Genomic DNA, 19,441 nt, shown 5'->3' on the forward strand with positions numbered 1-19,441 from the left:
TAAAATAATTGTACAAAAAATACAAGACCGTAATTTTACAAGTATTTGCAATATTAAGAGAAAAAAAGTCTTACAGAAATAAATACGTAAAAATACATACAAAAAAAAAAATCGTAATCTTATGAAAATAAAATTGCACAAAAAAATAAGAGAGCTGAAATTCTACAAGAAATAAATCGTCATTTTTCAAGGAAGTAGTCACAACAAGAGAAAAAAACAAGTCTTACAAGAATAAATGCATAAACATATAAATATAACTTCGGAATCTTGAGACTTAATTGTCTTTATTGAAAAATAATAGTCTTATTTATTTATTTATTTTGGTTTTAGAAAGGATAATAGAGTAATAGACAATACTATGAATGTGCAGAATTGCAATATTTATTTTTTTGCAGAATATTTATCAATCATTCCAATTGTAATAAATTAATTAAAAAACAAAAAATGCAAAAAAAATGCAAGATAAGGATTTCCATATTGTAGTCTTTAAAAATGGTATCTCCTCTCCAGATTGTCTCCCAGTGCAAGTCTATGGAGAGGTCGGTTTACTTTCCACGCTACTCAACGTGACAAAAAGACAGCGAGAACAGCGCCAGCCTCCCATCCTTTTAATTACGACATCGTTAGCGCAGAAATCGTCCCTAGAAACAAATTTGTAACACAGCGCGTGAAATCGGGCCAACGCCGTAATGGGTGATTATATTAATTAATAGAGTGAGCTCATTATGTTTAGCTGTAAAAATTAGCTAAAGTGCCACTGCTAATTAACCAGCGCGCTCTACTACCTTATAAGAACTTCATTTTTTTTTTTTTTTTTAAATCAGTTCAAATCCATTGTGATGTGCTGACTCGCGCGCTTTATTCCGCTGATTACCGCCATGACCCTTTTGATTGTCACTCGGAGAGGCCGCGCGGGGCACGCGTGTCATGTCAATAACGACTTTGGAGTCCACGTATCCGTCGGCCGCGCAGCCGAGTCCAGACCTGTCTGGGGAAGTCGCGTCTCTAATTGCTCTCGCGTGGTGGTGCGGCTGACTCGCGCGTCCCACATGTCACCTCTGCCAAGGCCCAGCGCGCGTCACTGTCAGCCGGCCCACCAAATCTTCCTAACAAGCTCGCCGTTATATAAAATGTGTGCTGCAAAATAGGCTGGGGGACGTTCAAGGAGGATTCATGTTCAAAGGAAAATTAACTAGCTAGAGGGGCCTGATTTATCAATTTAGTGTCACTTTCAGACATTGTGAAAATGTTTTTAAGAAATATAGAAATCCATTTTTAAAAGACAAGAAAATACGTCACTGGCATTGAATGATGTAAGATCCAAAAACTCAGATGTGCTAATTAAAAAAAACAAAACAAAAAAACCCCCAAAAAACTAAAGACATGGAAACGTGTCCCTGGCATTGAATGAGGTAAGAGCAAAATAAGTGGACGTGCTAATTTTTATTTTTATTTTTTTTAAAGACATGAAAATATATCCCTGGCATTGAATGAGGTAAGATAAAAAAAATAATAATTAAAAAAGCGGACTCATTTTTTTTTTTTTTTTAATACATGAAAACCATCCCTGGCATTGAATGAGGTACGATCCAAAAAAGCGGACTTGCTAATTTTAATTTTTTTAAATACATGAAAATATGTCCCTGGCATTTTTTTTTAAAAGACATGAATTACGTCCCTGGCATTGAATGAGGTAATATTCCATATAGTGGACGTGCTATTTCTTGTATTTCTTTTTTTTTAAGACGTGAATATACGTCCCTGGCATTGAATGAATGAGGTAAGAAAGCAAAAAGAGCTGACTCATTATTTTTAAAAAAAATTATTTTAATAAATGAAAATCGTCCCTGGCTTTGAATGAGGTACGATCCAAAAAAAAAATAAAATAGCACATCCGCTTTTTTTTTTTTTTTTTTTAAGACATGAAATTACGTCCCTGGCATTGAATGAGGTAATATTCTATACTATATTCCATATAGTGGACGTGCTAGTTTTGTATTTTTTTTTTTTTTAAAGGTTTTTCTTGTTTTTCAATAATCATAGAACAAAATATGTAATAGTATGAAAATAAATTCAGAATAATACAGAAGTAAATCCATTTTATATTATATTAATATTGGTCTTTTGAAACTTTCAAGGAGACTTCATGTTGAAGGCAAAACAAGACCCCTCTCTATAAACACATCCAAACAATTTGCTAATTTTGTCCCACTCGGCCATGAGAACGGACGTCGGCGGGAATGAAGTTCCCGAACGCTCTGGCGAGGGGCGTGAGTGAGTTTGACAGGCCCGCTGAAATATGCTCGCCTCTTACCTTTTTTCATTACGCCAGCATGCAAATTCGGGGGTCGCCTCCGGAAAGGTCATTAAAAATGTGACAGATCAAACAAATCCGCCGAGAGTGGCGGACAAAAAAAATCTCGCGTTGTTGCCACATCACACTTTTTATACTTTTCATCTCGCCGCTGTACGGAAGAATGATGGAAAAATGAAAAAAAGTTGCAGTCTTTTAACAAATAAAGGTTTATTTTTTTTTAGAAAAAAAAAATCTTAATTTATAACAAAAAAGTCGTAACGTTGCTAGACTAAAATTTTGAAAATAAAACAAGTTTCCCTTTTGAAATGTTCATTTCTTATCTGAGCTCCAAGCGGCAGCGCCTCCGAGCGCTGTCGTTTATGTGGCGGCTTGAAGAGGTGATGAATTGTTAAGTGAAGCCGTAAGCGACACTCAAGGAGGTGAGCGACGGGGTCATTAAGTGCTTTTATAGCCCATCAGCATTGTCATACCCACACGGTGGCTTTTTTTTTCTGCACCATAAGGCAGGTTGGATGTTGGAACGGAAGCTTGGTTAAACATACAAAAGTGTCAGAGCCGCTTATGCGAGCTGACGTACGGGCAATTGAAATGTCTTGCGTATGGATGGGAAGCTAAAACCAAGCCAAATTGGAAACCTTTAAATTTGTTTTATAATTTGCCATAAATTTTCAAGCATTTCTTGAAGTCAGTCCATCAGATTTTTTTTCCTTAAGATTTATCCAAAGTGATAAATTGTGTTCTTTTAGTTGTTATTGTTAGCAAATTCATGTTGTGGTGTGTTTCTAGGGGTGTCACGATTCGCCAACTCCACGATTCGATTTAAATTTTGATTTTGGGGTCACGATTCGATTTTTTTTTCGATTTTTTTTTTTTTTTTTTTTTTTCCCGCTCCCCCACTTTATAACACAGAGGCATATGCTTCTGTAGGCTAAGGCTAGTCTATGATCATTGGTTCTATTCATTGTACAGTAAATCTTATTTCAAAAGATCGGCTACATATAGGTGATGCAATTTCCATATTATTTTTGTGTAAATTTATGTAATATATGATAATTGACATTAGGCAGGAATGATCAAATTCAAAGAATTTATTTACAATATAAAGTTAACCGTCTTGTTCTTACTGAAGTGTAAAATAAAAAATAAAAAAACAAAAACAAAAAGTCACAGTGGGTGCCTGCCATCTATTGACTGTTTTTGGTTACAACAGTGTGCTGTGCGTTCCTCTTAAAATAATGTGCAATGTGCAACAACAACAAAAAATATATTGTATCCAAAGTCATGGAACAAATACAGCCTGAACAAACTATATCCCAACATTTACAGTTGCTGGGCATACTGTAGCGTGGTTCAAGTACACTAATTAAATGTTTGAATCCAGCGTTTTCCAAGGCTGCAGGTCTGCTGCTATAAATAGACCTATGGATCTGGCGTTTCGCGCGAGCTGAAGTGTGTGGAAGTTTCACTGTAAATGAGGATGAAATAGTTGGTTGGACCGTTGTTTTCCCACTTCTAGTTGAATTTGATAAATCTAAATCTTTGTGATGCCTGCGTAAATGTCCCGTCATGTTTGTCGTGTTTCCCGTTGTGACGGCTGGCGGCTCGGGCCCGCCGCCGGCTCCGCTCCCCTAGTATGTATGTGTGTGTTTGTGTCGGCTGGTGCCCGTATAATGGTACTTCAGTTTGAATGCGCCAGCGCGACACTCTGATTGGAGGACTGTGCCAGCGCGACACTCCGATTGGACGACTGTGCCAGCGCGACACTCCGATTGGACGACTGTGCCAGCGCGACGCTATTGTGTATCCGTGTATTGTTGTTTCTCCTCCGTTCTGTCAGTTCTGTCAAATGCGGTTATTATTTGTTCACCTTCCACTTTCACTCCCTTGTCAAACCCCTGCCTGAAATTTCAATTAAAACTACTCAGATGTTAAAGTCGACCCGTGTTTATCTACTCTATATTTTCTGTTATTGTGTTACTTCCCTTCCCCTTGACGAGCCGGGCGTAACACCGTGGCCGAGTACAGTACGCGCACATAGCATATCTTGCAACTGTGGTCTTTTTATCGACAACGTGAACGTTGTCGACATAACTCACCGGGAACGCAAAATGTTTCCAAACTGGTGACGAGAGAAGCGGGAGCGGCTTGAAGCACCATTGCTGTGTCTGTCCGCGCTTGCCATCATGACTGCAGGAGAAGTCAGCTAACAAGTGCCGTTAGCTAGTAGCTGAATGGCTGCGTCTCATTTGCTTTCCTGGGAGGTGGCGGTGGCGGCGGGCGCCGGGGGGGGTGGGGGCATTGAATCGTGTGTCCTCTCTTCTATTTCGATGCTCGAAATCGTGACGTAATTTCGATCGATTTCGATAAAAAATCGAAATCGTGACACCCTTAGTTTCCTAGTATGTATGCTTACCTGTTTTTAATTTTAAGAAACTTCTTTACAATTATTTAGACTATAAAGGATTTGAAAGTAAATTCATGTTTTTGGGTGATGCAAATGTTGCTAAACGTGTTTTTAAATGAGTTATTCAAGAAGTTAGCATTTGATAGCATACTATGCTAGCCGACCTTTGTTGTGCTAATTTGGCTAACAGTTAGCAGACTTTTGTTGTCTTACCTACTCTAATTGGGTTGTTTTATCACGTTTTAAATGGTAATTCATATCCTAAACAATGGGAACAACACACTTGGTCTTAATATATATACTTTTTTGTTGCTTTACCTTTTGACATATGTATGCTAATTTAGCAAATTCATGTTTTAGTGTTTTTCCTAATATGTATGCTTTGCTGTTTTTAATTTTAAGCAAATTTCTTTGCATTTACTTGGACTATAAAACTATAAAGGATTTGAAACTAAATTTGTTTTTGGGTGATGTAAATTTTGCTAAAGGTTTTTTAAAATGAGTTCAAGACGTTAGCATTTGTTAGCATACTATGTTAGCCGACCTATGTTGTGCTAATTTGGCTAACAGTTAGCAGACATTTGTCTTCACTACTCTAATTGGGATGTTTTATATGGTAATTCTTATCCTAAACTATGTAAACAACACTGTAAGAGTTTTCCAAGAAAAAAAAAATGTAATAAATGCCCTCAAAAGGCTATGACGAAACACTTTGTGAGCATCTGCAATGGGAAGCAATCTGGATTATCATAAAAAGTATGTAGGCCAACCCCGCGATGACCTTCGCCGTCCTGCTAATTGCCCAATAATAAAATGTTTTTATTGTGCAAAAAGTCTTTAACGTAATTGAATTGGGCCTCATTTCAATTTGCTGACGCGGCCAATCCTTACCTAGTTTTCTCCACTACCTTTCCGTGACATCATCATTACGGTGTAAATTTCGCGGGGCTATATGGGGTACCCATTAGCACCCGCTGATCCTTGGCGGGGCCCCCGCGTCCTGGCATGTTTTAATTAGCCTCATCAAGGCGCTGATTCGTGCTCATCTCCGCCTTTTGCACTCTCGTTATTTGATTCCATCATGTTCTTTGGCTGCCAGGCTCAAAAAGATGACAAGTCGGGCCGCGCGTCTCTCGCTCTGCCAGGTGCGCAACCTTGAAAGCGCTGACCAGCAAATTATCGGTAATTCATAGTCCTAGATTGCGTACTCTGAGAGGGTAATACAAAAAAGAAAAAGTTGAATAACCCCGTTTTTGTATATATATATTTTTTTAATTTGTGGATTCAGTGGAAAGGCTCTCAGCCAGGAGCTTTGGTGTGATGTGAAGTGAAAGCCAAGATGGGCTTTGGCATCGGGCGGCCATTTTGTGTCTGGTCTTATGAGCGCTGTCGCTGGTGTCACTTTGGCTAGCAGATCATAGTCGGCGGCTCACCACGGCATCATTTGCATGCAAGGAAAGAACGGCCAATATGTTTTTTTAAAGATGAACGTGGAACGTTTGATGCTAAGCTACATCTGAATTGCAGTAAGGTTCGTTACTTTGTAGTACCGTTTTTTGTTTTGTTTTTTTGTTTGCATAAATGTGATCATTTTGAAGAAGGCATTAAATTCATATTACAAAAAGTAAATATTTTCACTCAAAGGAGCGAATCTAAGAAAATTTCTACATTTTTCTATAGTATTTCAGGGTTGTTGTTGTTTTTTTTTTTTTAAGAATTTGGAAAAAAATGAAATGTATTCATAAAATTATATTTAAAAAATAAATAAATAAATGCCTTTATGATGTATTATTTACTTTACAATAATTTTTCAGAGAATAAAAAAAAACAAAAAAAAACAATTATATCTGAATATATGTTTTCCCATCGCTCAGCCGCTACTTCAAAATAAGGTCAACCGTGACATCCACGTGAGCGGAAGCCAAATTTCCGTGTACATTAGCGTGCTGTTTCTATGTCAGCTGTCCTGGGAGGACATTTTAGCCCAGTTCAGTTTTGGCAGCATGATGGGACGTATCATATCCTCAATCATACGAGAGCTGCTGCGGCCACGACTGACGCCCAACCTGAGCTCACGACAGCCAACTCTCCACTCTCATTCGCTGGCGCCCACGTCACTCACCACACCAAGCCATGTCTCGTAAAAAAAATCCTCATGTATGCGTTCTTACTAGCGATGGTAGGCTATATTAACTCATTTGCTCCCAAAAACGTATAAAAACGTTTTATTTTAAATATTGCCATGCTCCCAAAGACGCATTTGTTTTTTACGTTTTCTATGCTAGAGCATACAGAATGGTTTGATGCAGCCTCTGAACTGAAGAGAATGCTTGAAGCAATGGTAGTAACTTATTACAAAAGCGGCCAGCAGGTGGCAGCAGAGTATAAGAGATCAACCAGGGCCATGTTGCAAAAGTCTCGTTTCCCCACTGTTTTAAACATATTTGGGAATAATGATGAAACTTAGCTATATTCTAATGCTAATTGCTGCAAAACAGAAACGGATAGAAATATACTTTGATGAAAGAACTCAACTCTTTATTTATAAAGCGCTTTAAGAACAGGCGTTGCTGTATACAAAGGGCTGTACATAAACATCAGTTTTGCAGTAAACAAGAACAAAGCAAACATTTTGAAGTGCGAATACAGGTTTGTTTTTTTTTGGTTTTTTTACAAGTAAATACATTTGACATCAGTGAATAAATAAGAAGTAGTGAATAAAGAGACTCTTAATCTTTCTTTTGGTAGGTTCCATGTTTTTATAGCAATAGAATACAATATGTGCGGCTTGCAAAAATTCAGTTAAAATGGCTGGGAGTGAATGAGTTAACTCATTCAATCCCAAAAACGTTTTTTTTTTTATAATTTATTTCCCTCCCAAAAACGTGTTTACCTGTTTTTTTTGTTTTATGCAAGAGCATACGAATATGAAGAGGTGGCTTAAAGCAAATGGTAGTTATTACCAAAAAAACGACCAGAAGATGACAGCAGAGTATAAGAGATCAGTCTAGGCAATGTTGCACAAGCTCTTTTTGTCATTGTTTTCACCAAGAATGTAAATATTGATGAAACTTAGCTATGTTCTAATGATAATTGCTGCAAAACAGATACAAATATACATTCTCCCCCATTTTTTTTTCCAATTCTACAACTGTAATGGTGATCTACCAGAGCGTACGACTAGCACGCTAACTCACACGACAGGTGTAGAAAGACAGCGGGGAATACGTTTGCGTTTATTAGCCGCTCCCTCGACGTGCTGCAAATTGCCTTGTTTGCTCGACACAAGCACACAAACAGATGCTGTCCCCAGCGCGGGGGCTAATTCTCGGGGTCTCTTGGTATTTAGCAAAAAGGGGCCCCGGCCGACGAATGCATCAGACATTTTGCGCGCTAATGTCGCTGGTGATATTCCGCAGGCGACAAGCGGGCATCGCGGCCGGCCGGCGCTGTGATTTATGCAAAAGAATAAGACCTTGTCTCTTCGCGTAAGGCCAACAAAGCGGCGGGGGCCGCTCTCTGCAATTTCACTCTTATTAGGAGAATCTGCATTTAGGAGGTACCAATGCTATCAGTCGAAATTAATCTGCTTTGACTGACTCCTAATGCGAGCGCAGTCAAAGAGTAATTATTGTCTGGATGGCTCTGCACCCGCCTCATCATCATCATCATCATCGTCGTCGTCGCCCGTCCGCCCAAGCTGCGCCCGCCCTCTCCGACAGCGGGGGTGGGGGCTGTGGCGTGAATCCCTCCACGAGCGACTGGTTCGGGCGCGGACGCCGGGGCGTGTCATTTAGCGCTCCATTGTTGAGTCTTGATTAGCCCGCCCTGTATTATTGTGATTAACGTCCACCCGGCAGACAGCTGTCCACTTGTCAGCGGCGATACTGCGGGAGAGTGGAGAGAGCACAACTAGACATGGCTGCCTGCTGCTTTAAAATAAAGAAATAAATGAATAGATTTAAAAAAAAAAAAAAAAGAGCAAAAACATGGTAATCTTTATTGACTTGTGACTGGATTTTTTGGGTGATAACCCCCCCCTTACAAATATTGGTCCAATTGTTCCCTAACAAATGATGATGATGATGATGACGATAATAATAGTGATACTGATAATAATAAAAGAGAGAAAGTATGGTAATTTTGCATAACTTGTGACTGGATTTTTGGGTGATTATTTTTTTTTCCCCCCCGCCTAAAAATATTGGTCCAATTTTTCCCTAACTAATAATAATAATATTAAGAGAGAAAATATGGTAATTTTGCTTAACTTGTGACTGACTGTATTTTTGGGTGATTTTTTGTTTTTATTTTATTTTTCCCTAAAGCTATTGGTCCAATTGTTCCCTAACTAATAATAATAATAATAATAATAAACAGAAAGTATGCTATTTTTGCTTAACTTGTGACTGGATTTTTGGGTGACCCCCCCCCCCCGCAAAAAATAAAAATATTGGTCCAATTTTTCCCTAACTAATAATAATAATAATAATAATAGATGGAAAATATGGTATTTTTGCTTAACTTGTGACTGGGATTTTTGGGTGTTCCCCCCCCTAAAACTACTGGTCCAATTGTTCCTTAACTAATAATAACAATAAGAAGAAGAAGAATAAAAGAGAGAAAATGCGGTAGTCTTGTTTCACTAGTGACTAGATCTTGGGGTGTTTTTTTTTTTTTTTTTTCTCCCCCCCCCCCCCCACCAAAAATATTGGTCCAATTGGTCCCTAATAATAAATAATAATTACAAAAAATAAATAAATTAAAAAAGAGAAATTAGTAATCTTGCTTGACATGTGACTGGATTTTTGGGTGATTTTATTTTATTGTTTTTCTCCCTAAAAATATTGGTCCAATTAGTCCCTAATAATAAACGCTAATAATAATAATAATAATACATGTTTACACAAATGTGACTCTAACCATCACTCGTATGAAGCACTGCAACCAGAAATGAGTCACATGCTGCTTCACCAATCACGATTTAGCAGCTTTTTGTGCTAAATTCACAACGTTAGGCCTTGGTATCGCCTCACATTCGGTTTACCGTCCGTTTCATCCATTTCTATTGTTTCTCCATTTTGCTGTAGAAAATCTCCCGCTCCGTCATCCTATCAAGTGGACTTGGACTCGAATTGGCTGATCGATCGCATGCTCACGGTACGTCACCTTAATGTGTTTGTGGGTTTGAGCGAGCCACAAAGGGAATGACCAGAAACAGTTTTGAAGACGATGGAGTCATTGTTTTGTCTAAGAAACTCTGCATTCATTATAATTACTCGCCTAAACTGTGGCCCCCCACCCCCCCAACCAACCCCCCTCCCAGAGTCAGTTTTGATTACAAAGTAAACGCCGGCGCATCAGACAAGGAGTGTGTACGGGGAGGAGGGGGTGGAGCCATACTCTCTGATATGCATTCTATCAGAATGATTTATGCAAATTATGCACATTATTCCCGCAGGAATGTCTCTTCGGAAAAGTGCCAGGATAAATTGCCGGAAATTAGCCATAAAATTCACCGCGCCGGGTGGGGGGGGGTGGCTTGCGAGGTGAAGGCCGACCAAGAGCCAAGGACATTTGGGCCGCCGCCGTTCCGCTTGGCCTGGCCTGCCTTCCACCGTGCTTGGCATTCATGGCTGTTAAAGCCGCCGCTAGCCAGCTAAGCTAGCTATGCTAAACGACGACTGCCGTTTTGTACTGCTATCGGTTTGAATTGTAAAAGGTATGGTTGGTTTTGTTCATAACCGAAAATCCCGGAGTTGAGACTTTTATGGACAAAAAGGCGCTAATTCAAAGGTGGCATTCATAAAGATCGTTAGCAGGTCTATGATGTCTTACGTTGTTTGTTAGCATAAAAGCTAGCAGGCTTTTCTAAGGCAATGCTATCTGGTACATTGTTGTTGTTTTAAATACACAATATAAATGTCTTTGCTTTGTTTAATTTGACATGTAACTTTATTGTTGCAAGCTGTTTTGTAAACATTTATACAGAAATATAAATAATATTCAATACTATCATAAAAAATTATTCTATCGGATCTTTGGTTTCTAGCTGTTTATTCTTTAGCCTTGGCGGAGATGTTTTATTTTATTTTATTTTTTTATTATCTGTCCTTTGACAGCGTTCTTGACCTTGTCCGTAATTGCGTCTTAATCTGGAGATTACATTCTAATCAAAAACGTGTCGAGCGATCAGGTGATGAGCACTTTTGAACGTGTAAACAAATCCATGTCAGCGTCATAACATCCAAGTGCATTATAGCGCTCGGCTCTCTATTGGTCAGGCCTTGCTTGTGTGTGTGTGCGCGCGCGTGTGAGCGACTGTTATTGTGTCATCATCGTGTCTCTATTTCAACGCGGAGGCCGGCGTTAATGAACATCACAGACAAGGAGATGAAATCCACCTCGCTTCAGCATTAATGAACTCTGAGCAAGTCGCCATCTGCATATTGATCAGGCTAAGTGACGCCCACTCAACACCCCCTCCGCCCCACCCCCCCGACCTTCCCACACGTGCTCCTGTACATAGCAGGGCTTTCGAAAATAACTAAATTGCAATTTACTGTGCGATTATTTTTGTTTTCAAGGTACTCTTCCCAGGTAGTTTTCTCAGCAAACACAAGTAATCAATTATGGTTTATTTAAATAAACTATCAGATGTATTATACTTAAATGTTTTGGTCTGATAATAAAATAAAGGCTAATTATTGAAGGTTTATCCCAATTTTTAAATATAGATATTTTTTGCATTAGCAAACATTATAATCAGCATTAATTATACACCGATTTTTCAAAACAAACCACATGACTGTCTTGTTAAGTCCACTCGCGTAATGCTAACAAAAAACCATATACGGGCTAACAAAGCTAGCATCAATCAAATGGTTATTTTCATCGAAACTAATCTCTTCCAAAATGTCCGTTCATGATCCAAAATTGTCAACATATCTTTGTTTTTACTTTTGTAACTTTATTTTTCTACTTTTGGTCCACCGGACTTAACAAATTAGTCAACCAATCATGCTACGTTTGTGCTAATGCTAATGCTACGTTTATACCGTCCCCACGTTCTCAATCGATCTTTATTTCAAATCCCCTTTTTTTTTTTTTTTTTTAAACCCGGTCATTGATTATCCTTTCTAAAATGACAAATCAAAGACCAAATCACCATTTGTTGTGTTTTTGTTTTTTCTCTCCGTTTTGTTTTGACCCCACAGATGACTGCACACTCCCGCTATGACACGTTTTAATCCCGCCGTAACAAAAGCACATCCGATTACGGCACAAAGAGTAAACAAGGATTAGCAGTTTGGGGGATTATAATCAGATTATTATGGCAGCAGAAGGAACATTCAGAGATGTTACCCAACAATCGCATTTCCCACGGAGTGGATAATCACGCGTTATTTATCGTACCCTTTTTCCCCCCTGAGATAAACACCATATGTTTACCTGACCTCACATATTAATAAATGAGTTGCTCATTATGAAAACACATTTTAAACGAGTCAGTCGAACAATTGGCTTCAACGGGCGGATAAATGGTGGCAGCACTAAAATGAGCATCGGGAAGTTAATGGGATGTTGCTAATTAAAGGGTCGGACACTCACAAACAACCTTTTTGCTGTTTTTTTTTTTTTGGGGGGGGGGGGGGGGGGGTTGGTCCACATCTTAGATTATATAATGAAAAAATGTACACACCCCTTTTCAAATTCCAGGTAACCTCAATGACCTTTTGAACAACCCCAAATAAAGTTTAGCTGTTCTGGTAGGATTTTCCTGACATTTTAGCTATGTGGATATTTGGAACTGTTCATAATTTGTGTCACTTTAACTTGTTTTTTTTTTTTTTCTTCAATTGGAACTAGCAGAAGTAGCAGTCAGTGAAAACCCCAAAATGTCAGGAAAAGCCTACTAGAACATCTCACCTTGATTTTTTTTTTTTTTAATTTATTTATTTTTTTATTTGAATCATGGCACACTTGTAGCCTGAGCATGAATGTGATTGGTTAATTCTGAACTCATCCAGGCCCCCAATTTTAAAAGGGTGTGTACACTTTTGCAAGGTCACACCGTTGACAAAGACGTTTCCAAAATGATTGAGCCCGCTCTCGTTTTACACATGCCGTAACATCAACTTCAAAACGTGAACACCTGATAAGGAGCAGACGTGAATTGAATCCAAGCAAACGTGTACTCGCTCGACTCGCGTACTTTTTTTACGAGGCGACACAATGCGCGACTATCACTTTTGGTGTCGCCCGCTGACTTACCGCCCGGCGCCGCTGATTTGGTGCCTGAGCCGTGCCGACAACATATATCTGCTCACCATATATCTCTTGATTGCTATTTTCCTCCCCGGCCGTGTCCCTCGTCACTGATAGGATGTTTCAATTCCATGCGCTTATGTATATTTGCACTTTATCATCCTTTTTGCGTATTAGGATATGGTAAATTGGACATTTTATGGTGGGTCTAAAAAAAAAAAAAAAAAAAAAAAAAAAGCTTTTGCTATGGGTTTGGGCTCTTTTATTAAGTTTTATGACCAAGCATGGTTCAGCATGCTTCCAAAAAGCAGTTGATCGTGCCGCTCCTTCTGTTGTGCCCACCTTGGCCACCGGGGGCAGTATCTCTCTCAATGTCTTGAGCACTTCATTTAGAAATGGAGATAATTTGATCTTTCTCAGTCAATACTGATCGTAGAAAATCACGCAATTTCTGATTTTCGGGTCAGCACAACGTTTGCTCACAGCACCATTGGCATAGAAAAAAATTGCTAACTGCATTAAAAGCCAGCTAAATGCTTATATAAAATTTCATGTGTGTATAATTTACACAATATTTGTTTGCTTGTAATTTAATTTATTGTAATTTGTGTTTTGTCAATATAATGTAAGTGATGTAAGTTACTTGAAATGTACAGTAAAATAATATCTCATGCTGGGACATTGGGATTTCCTTGGAATGTTGTGATGGTTTACTTGCAGATAATTGCAGAAAGTCTTGCATATTGAAGCATATCTGTTGTTAAACTGTTGTGAGAAATCATCACAATGATTAACCAAATCACCAATTATGATTAGAGGTCACGTGTACAATAAAAAAGGAAAACAAAGAAAAATCCAGGACTGTAGAATAGTTATATCCTAAACTTTAAAAAGTTTTTCAAATGGTCAATTTGAACTGCAATGTTACACGAGGACATTTTACTCAAATCAGAACGTTATTTATCTTGTAATGTTACGTTATTCTTAGAAAGTTACATTTTTTTTTCTTGTAATGTTACAAATTTATTCTTCATTCTTGGAAATGTGGAAGTTTTACTCATATTTTGCTATATTCATGGTCATATGTGTTTAAAAAAAATGTTTTGCACTTAGTCTCAGGCACTTTTGTTGCATAATCAGTTTTTATCAAGATTGATTTCTGTTTCATCTGCATCTAATCTTTTAGACTATCTTACTATATCTTTTCCTTTATGTGCAATTCTTTTTGCCAACTTTTTGTGCAATACATTTTCATTGACCCATTTAAGCACTGCTTTTTATTTTCTTGTATTTAAGTCAAATATTATTTTTCTTACATTTTTTTTTATTTATTTTTTAGGACCAATACATCTGCATTTAAAATTTTTATTTTTATTTTTAAATGAACCTTTAGGCCCAAGGCTTTATTTTTGTTAAGGTCCAATCGTTAATCTGATAACAACACGCACACAAAATTATGTGAATTAAGTGACACACAAATTCACACATGTGGCTCCATCTCTTTCACCCCCAGGGAATCGTCTCTTCAGGGCTAATGTGAATATTAGAATGAGTTAAACGCTTGTGTGTTTTAAAATGGATTTTTAACGATTACATAAAAATATGTTGTTGTAAAAAGAAAGTTTTGTTTTTGCAAAGAACAAGAGCGAGCGTGACAAAAACGAGACATGACGGCGGGCCTTGTTGTCGAAATTGCTCAGCCTGTTATTGTTAACACAATTATTGTGAAGATTTTCAAATGAACACATTCCCACTTTTTGTCCTGTCTTAATCCGAAAAAGAAAAAAAAAATGCCTCTGTCCGTGGTGCTGAAACTGTTTTTTTTTTCCCCTGATAGTCGCTTGAAAAGCTTTCTTTAAATTCTCGTTATTTTTTTGTTTCAGCGTCACCTTTTTAAATGAAAGAATAAAAAGCTGTCACTTTTAATTGAAATTCATTTTAAATAAACAAATTCGGCTTCCACATTAAGTTCCCTACTGTATTTAACGGCAAAAAAAGATCATATCGTTCGTGTCTGTTGTTCAAAATATTTTAATAAAGCTTTTTCCCAACACTCACATACATACAAACGGGCCCTCAACTCGAGGTTATCGACACAGCTCGGCCTGACAACCATGTGATCTATTCAAATCAAATTAAAAAAAAAAAAAAAAAGATCAGCATGTGCAATGGACAATAAAAAATGAATAAATTAGAAAACGAAAAGACACTTGGAATTGTTTTCACAGTGTCCCTGTAACATAATAATAAAGATAAATATCAGACTTAATTGTGACATTCCGCAAAGAGAGAAAAAAATAAAATAAAGTGTTGAGCAGCAGGTTCGATCCTCCTCAAAAATGGTGTAAAAAGTTGTCAGGTCCCCTCCAAAAAAAATAAAAAATAAAAAAACAATCTCCACGTAAGAAGTCCGTTGTAGTCATTCACGCCAGCACTTAAAGGACGACTTTATGTACACGATCAAGTATTGAATGTAAATATTAAAAAAGTGTCGGTGGAGTCTCTAACCTTTGCCGCGCTGCTTGGTTAAGGCTTGTCAGTGCACTGATTGCACAGGCTGGACGCGGCGCTGCTGAACAGGGCGCACTTGTCCGGGCAGGAGGACGCGGACACCCCGGCGGCGCTGGAGGGGAAGGCGGGGTAGCCGGGCGGCGGCGGCGGGGGCGGCGGCGGCGGCGGCCCCGGCTCGTACGCGCCCAAGCCGGGCGGCGGCGCGGCCAGCGCGGTGGTGGCCGGGATGGCCGCGGCGGAGATGGCCTGGCCCTGGTTGAGGTAGGCCACCAGCCGGCGCATCTCCTCCAGCGCCTGCGCCTGCATGAGGATGTAGTTCTTAGCCAGCAGCAGCGTGGCGATCTTGGAGAGTTTGCGCACCGACGGGCTGTGCGCGTACGGGATGACGCCGCGGAGCTCGTCCAGCGCGTCGTTCAGGTCGTGCATGCGCCGCCGCTCCCGGGCGTTGATGTTGAGCCGCAGCATCTTCTGCTCTTTGCTCTTCTTGCCGCCCTCCCCTTTGCCTTTGCGCTCGGCCAGCAGCAGCATGTCGCTGCACGAGCGCCCGTCGCTGTCGTCGTCCGGGCTCTGCTCGCCGCCGCTGCTCTCCGCCGCCGCCGCCGCCGCCGCCGCCGCCGCGGCGGACGCCGACGCGTTCTCGCCGTACTTGACGCACAGCGAGCCGGTGGGCAAACCCTGCAGAGCCGCCGCCCGCACTCCGGCCAGTCCTCCGGGCTGCATGGGGTCGGCGTCGCCCCGGTCGAAGCAGCCCATGCCCGGCGACGACTGGCGCTCGCGGGCGGCCGGCAGCTCCGCGCCGCCGCCCCGGTACGGGTCGTGCATCTTCTTGCCGGACACGGCGCTCAGAGTTTTGTGGAAGATGTCGCCGCTCAAGTTGATCCTCCGGTCCATGGCGCGCCTCGGTGGGAGGGGGGTGGGAGGGGGACTCGACAACACGTCTCGCCCCGGCGTTGCCCTCTGCGAGTTTGACGCTGTCACACTTGTCGGCCGAGATGCTGAGGAAGAGGAGGAGACTCCCCCCAACTCTCTCTCGCTTTCTCTCTCTCCTCTTTCTTCATCTCCCTCTCTCGCTATTATCCGGAGGCGGGTTATTAAGAAGGATTCGCCCGTTGGGACCCCCCACCGACAAAGTCAGTTTCACGTTTTAATTAACGCCATTTACACCATGACAAACTTTCGAGTCCGAAGCGTCAAATCGTCTTTCCCAGTAGGAAACTTGAGGGTTGCGCTAAAACACTTAAAATAACAAAATATTGTTTTTAAAAAAATTGATTTTGCGTTCATATTCTATGTCGACGCGTGTTTGTTGACTTTTCTATTGTCCTGTTGTTACGCAAAAACTCAGGATTCCCACGACGAGCTTGCACCCGAACATACTCATGCTCATTCCGCCATCTTGTGGACTGTAACGTGTCCTACAACTCAAGTGGATTGGATGGATGGATGGATGGATGGATAGATAGATAGATAGATAGAAAACAAGCCATTGAAGATAGCTAGCGAGCTAGCAGATAGATAGATAGATAGATAGATAGATAGATGTAGAGTAGAACAATCATTATATTCCGTCACTCGTGCTCCTTCCGCCATCTTGTGGACTGTAACGTGTCCTACAACTCAAGTGGATTGGATAGATAGATAGATAGAAAACAAGCTATTGAAGATAGCTAGCAGATAGATAGATATAGAGTAGAACAATCATTCTTATATTCCGTCACTCGTGCTCCTTCCGCCATCTTGTGGACAATAACGTTTCCTACAACTCAGTTCGATTCAGGGATAGAACGATAGCAAGCAGTTGTGAGGAAAACTATCTTCACACTGTAAGGTACCTGAAGGCAACGTCTGCCTGTAGATACAAACAGTGGCTATTAAAAGTTTGCACACCCCTGTTTTAATGTCTGATTATCGTGCTATTTCCGCCATTAACTTGATTTGTGACCTGTACAACTTAAATGGAGGTGATTGACGTTTTTCCAGAGGGTCAACAATGTGAAGAATGGAGTTGCACAAGTGTGTACACCCTCTTAAAAGTGGGATGTCTCCCTGAATTTTGTTTTTACTTGAACCCTGAAGGTTTTGTACTAATGCTGACGGTGGTGTTACAAGTTATGAGCAGTGGTGTGTTTGTGACAAATAGACCTTTCATATTTTCACGTGTCCGGGAGCTTTGAAGTATGTTTTGGCAAAATTTTGAACCCAGAACTTTTAGCTTTTGCGCTTCCTTCTGGAGACAAAGGAGGTTCCAAGTATTTTGCTAACAAGCAGGTTATTCATGTCGAGGAATTAAGACATCTGAAGATCTCTATTTGGGTTCGGAAAGAAAGCTATCGTGTTTTATGATGCTGACCTATGAACAGATGAATTCTGTGCGTGTGTGCGTGGTGGCGCTTTCAGGCTAAGATTGAAGTCGACCCTGGAGGTGAGGTCACATTGAGTAAGTTTGTGTCATGTCAAGCTAATGTATATTCATGTTCGCCGGCTGTCCAGCCGCCGCGCCGTCCTCATTACCAAAGTGCTGACGGACTCAGGCCTGTAATGGGCGCCGCGCCGTGCCGCGGCCCGGGCCCCATCTTGTCTCATTAGGCCGAGCCGATCGGCCATGAAGGTGTTCCCGAGACTTCCCGCGCTCGCTCGTCACCTCGTCGTAACTCCTCCGCTGCTTTCACGCCGCGTTCTCCTGCGACATTACCACTTGCGTGACAAAATCTCACTTTATTCTGTTTTTTTAACCTCTATAAATAGGACTTTATTCTCTATGATTGTGTTTTTAAATAGAAAAATTGACATGTTGTTCATCTTGTCCAGTTTTCCTGTGGTAAGGTAAGCTAACGTTAGCAAGAAGCTTGATGTCAACTAAGGCTAACAACGCTTGGGCTGACAGGCTAATTATAATTCATAAAGTTGGCTAACAACAATTTGTGACCAGAAGTCTTACTTTAGTTATTTCTAGGTAGTACTTTTGATACATAAAATTTCTTTAAAATCAATTTAGAGAAGATTTAAAAAAAAAAAAAAAAAAAAAGACCTTCCATTTATTTCTGGCAAAAGGCGTGGCAGTCACTCTGTAATAGGGAGTTCAGGTCTAAAATAAATCACAAACAACTCACTCTTGGGTTTAGGATTCAAACAAAAGTGCAAAATAAAACTGGCAACTTTTTTTGTTTATAGAGGTTGAAAATAATACAAGTTCTATGTTATAAATGACACCATGAAGTTTGAAAATAAGGTCATGCTGTCAGTCGATATTGATGAATAGAAATTTGTTTTTGACTATTAAAAATGAGAAAAATACTAAATTGATGAAGTTAGCAAATTAGTATAAATGTTGTCAGCAACACTAATAATGCATATTAATATAAACCTAAATATGTGTAGCGAAATCACCTCTTAATTTGCATATGATATGAGAGAAATGACAAGTATAGAGTTAAAAAATAAATAAATAAATAAAATAAAAATAAACTATGCGTTCCAATGAGTTCCTGATAGTAAAACGGCCACAAGAGGGTGCCAGTGCCTGGTATTGAATGCTATTGTCTGCACCTGCTACATTGAAAATGGAAATCGGCGATGGCCGTATCAACCAGCAAATGTTTTTGGTTCTGATCGGCTCTCGCTAGGTGGCTGGTATTTTCGTGCTGGGTTTTGAAACCCCTGACCCACTTCCACCCCCCTCAGAACTGCCCCTGGAAATTATGCCATTTTTCTTTAAAAAATAAAATAAAATAAAAATCTAGTACAACTACGCCCCTTTTTCTCTAAATATATGACTTTATTTTGATGTGACTAAAGTCCTATTTTCACTAAAAATATGAGTTTATGCTAGTATGGTTATTCCTCTTTTCCACAAAAAATAGGAACGTTTTTGCAATTTTTTGCTCAACATTTGTCTTTATACTATGTTTGGCATGAAGATTTATTTTGCATAATAACTAATT

At 39.9% G+C, this 19,441-nt stretch overlaps 2 protein-coding genes across 5 annotated transcripts in view; one reads left to right on the forward strand and one right to left on the reverse strand.

Annotated features, from left to right (window-relative positions):
- The window catches only part of LOC144009753 (uncharacterized), a 151,014-nt gene that overhangs the window by 71,201 nt on the left and 60,372 nt on the right, over positions 1 to 19,441 (forward strand). For 3 of the 4 annotated variants that reach the window (XM_077509602.1, XM_077509605.1, XM_077509603.1), the window contains one exon: positions 9,812 to 9,881. In XM_077509602.1, the coding sequence (XP_077365728.1) occupies positions 9,812 to 9,881 (70 nt within the window). Of the gene's footprint in view, positions 1 to 9,811; positions 9,882 to 10,182; positions 10,760 to 19,441 lie in introns of those variants that run through there. The other variant, XM_077509604.1, reaches the window with a different exon arrangement.
- Positions 15,024 to 16,751, reverse strand: bhlhe22 (basic helix-loop-helix family, member e22). The gene has a single exon (XM_077509136.1). It carries the CDS (start codon positions 16,389 to 16,391, stop codon positions 15,516 to 15,518), a length of 876 nt encoding a protein of 291 aa, XP_077365262.1. The 5' UTR covers positions 16,392 to 16,751; the 3' UTR covers positions 15,024 to 15,515.

This window comes from Festucalex cinctus, chromosome 20 (genome assembly GCF_051991245.1).
Source record: "Festucalex cinctus isolate MCC-2025b chromosome 20, RoL_Fcin_1.0, whole genome shotgun sequence".
In the NCBI taxonomy this organism is placed as follows: domain Eukaryota; kingdom Metazoa; phylum Chordata; class Actinopteri; order Syngnathiformes; family Syngnathidae; genus Festucalex; species Festucalex cinctus.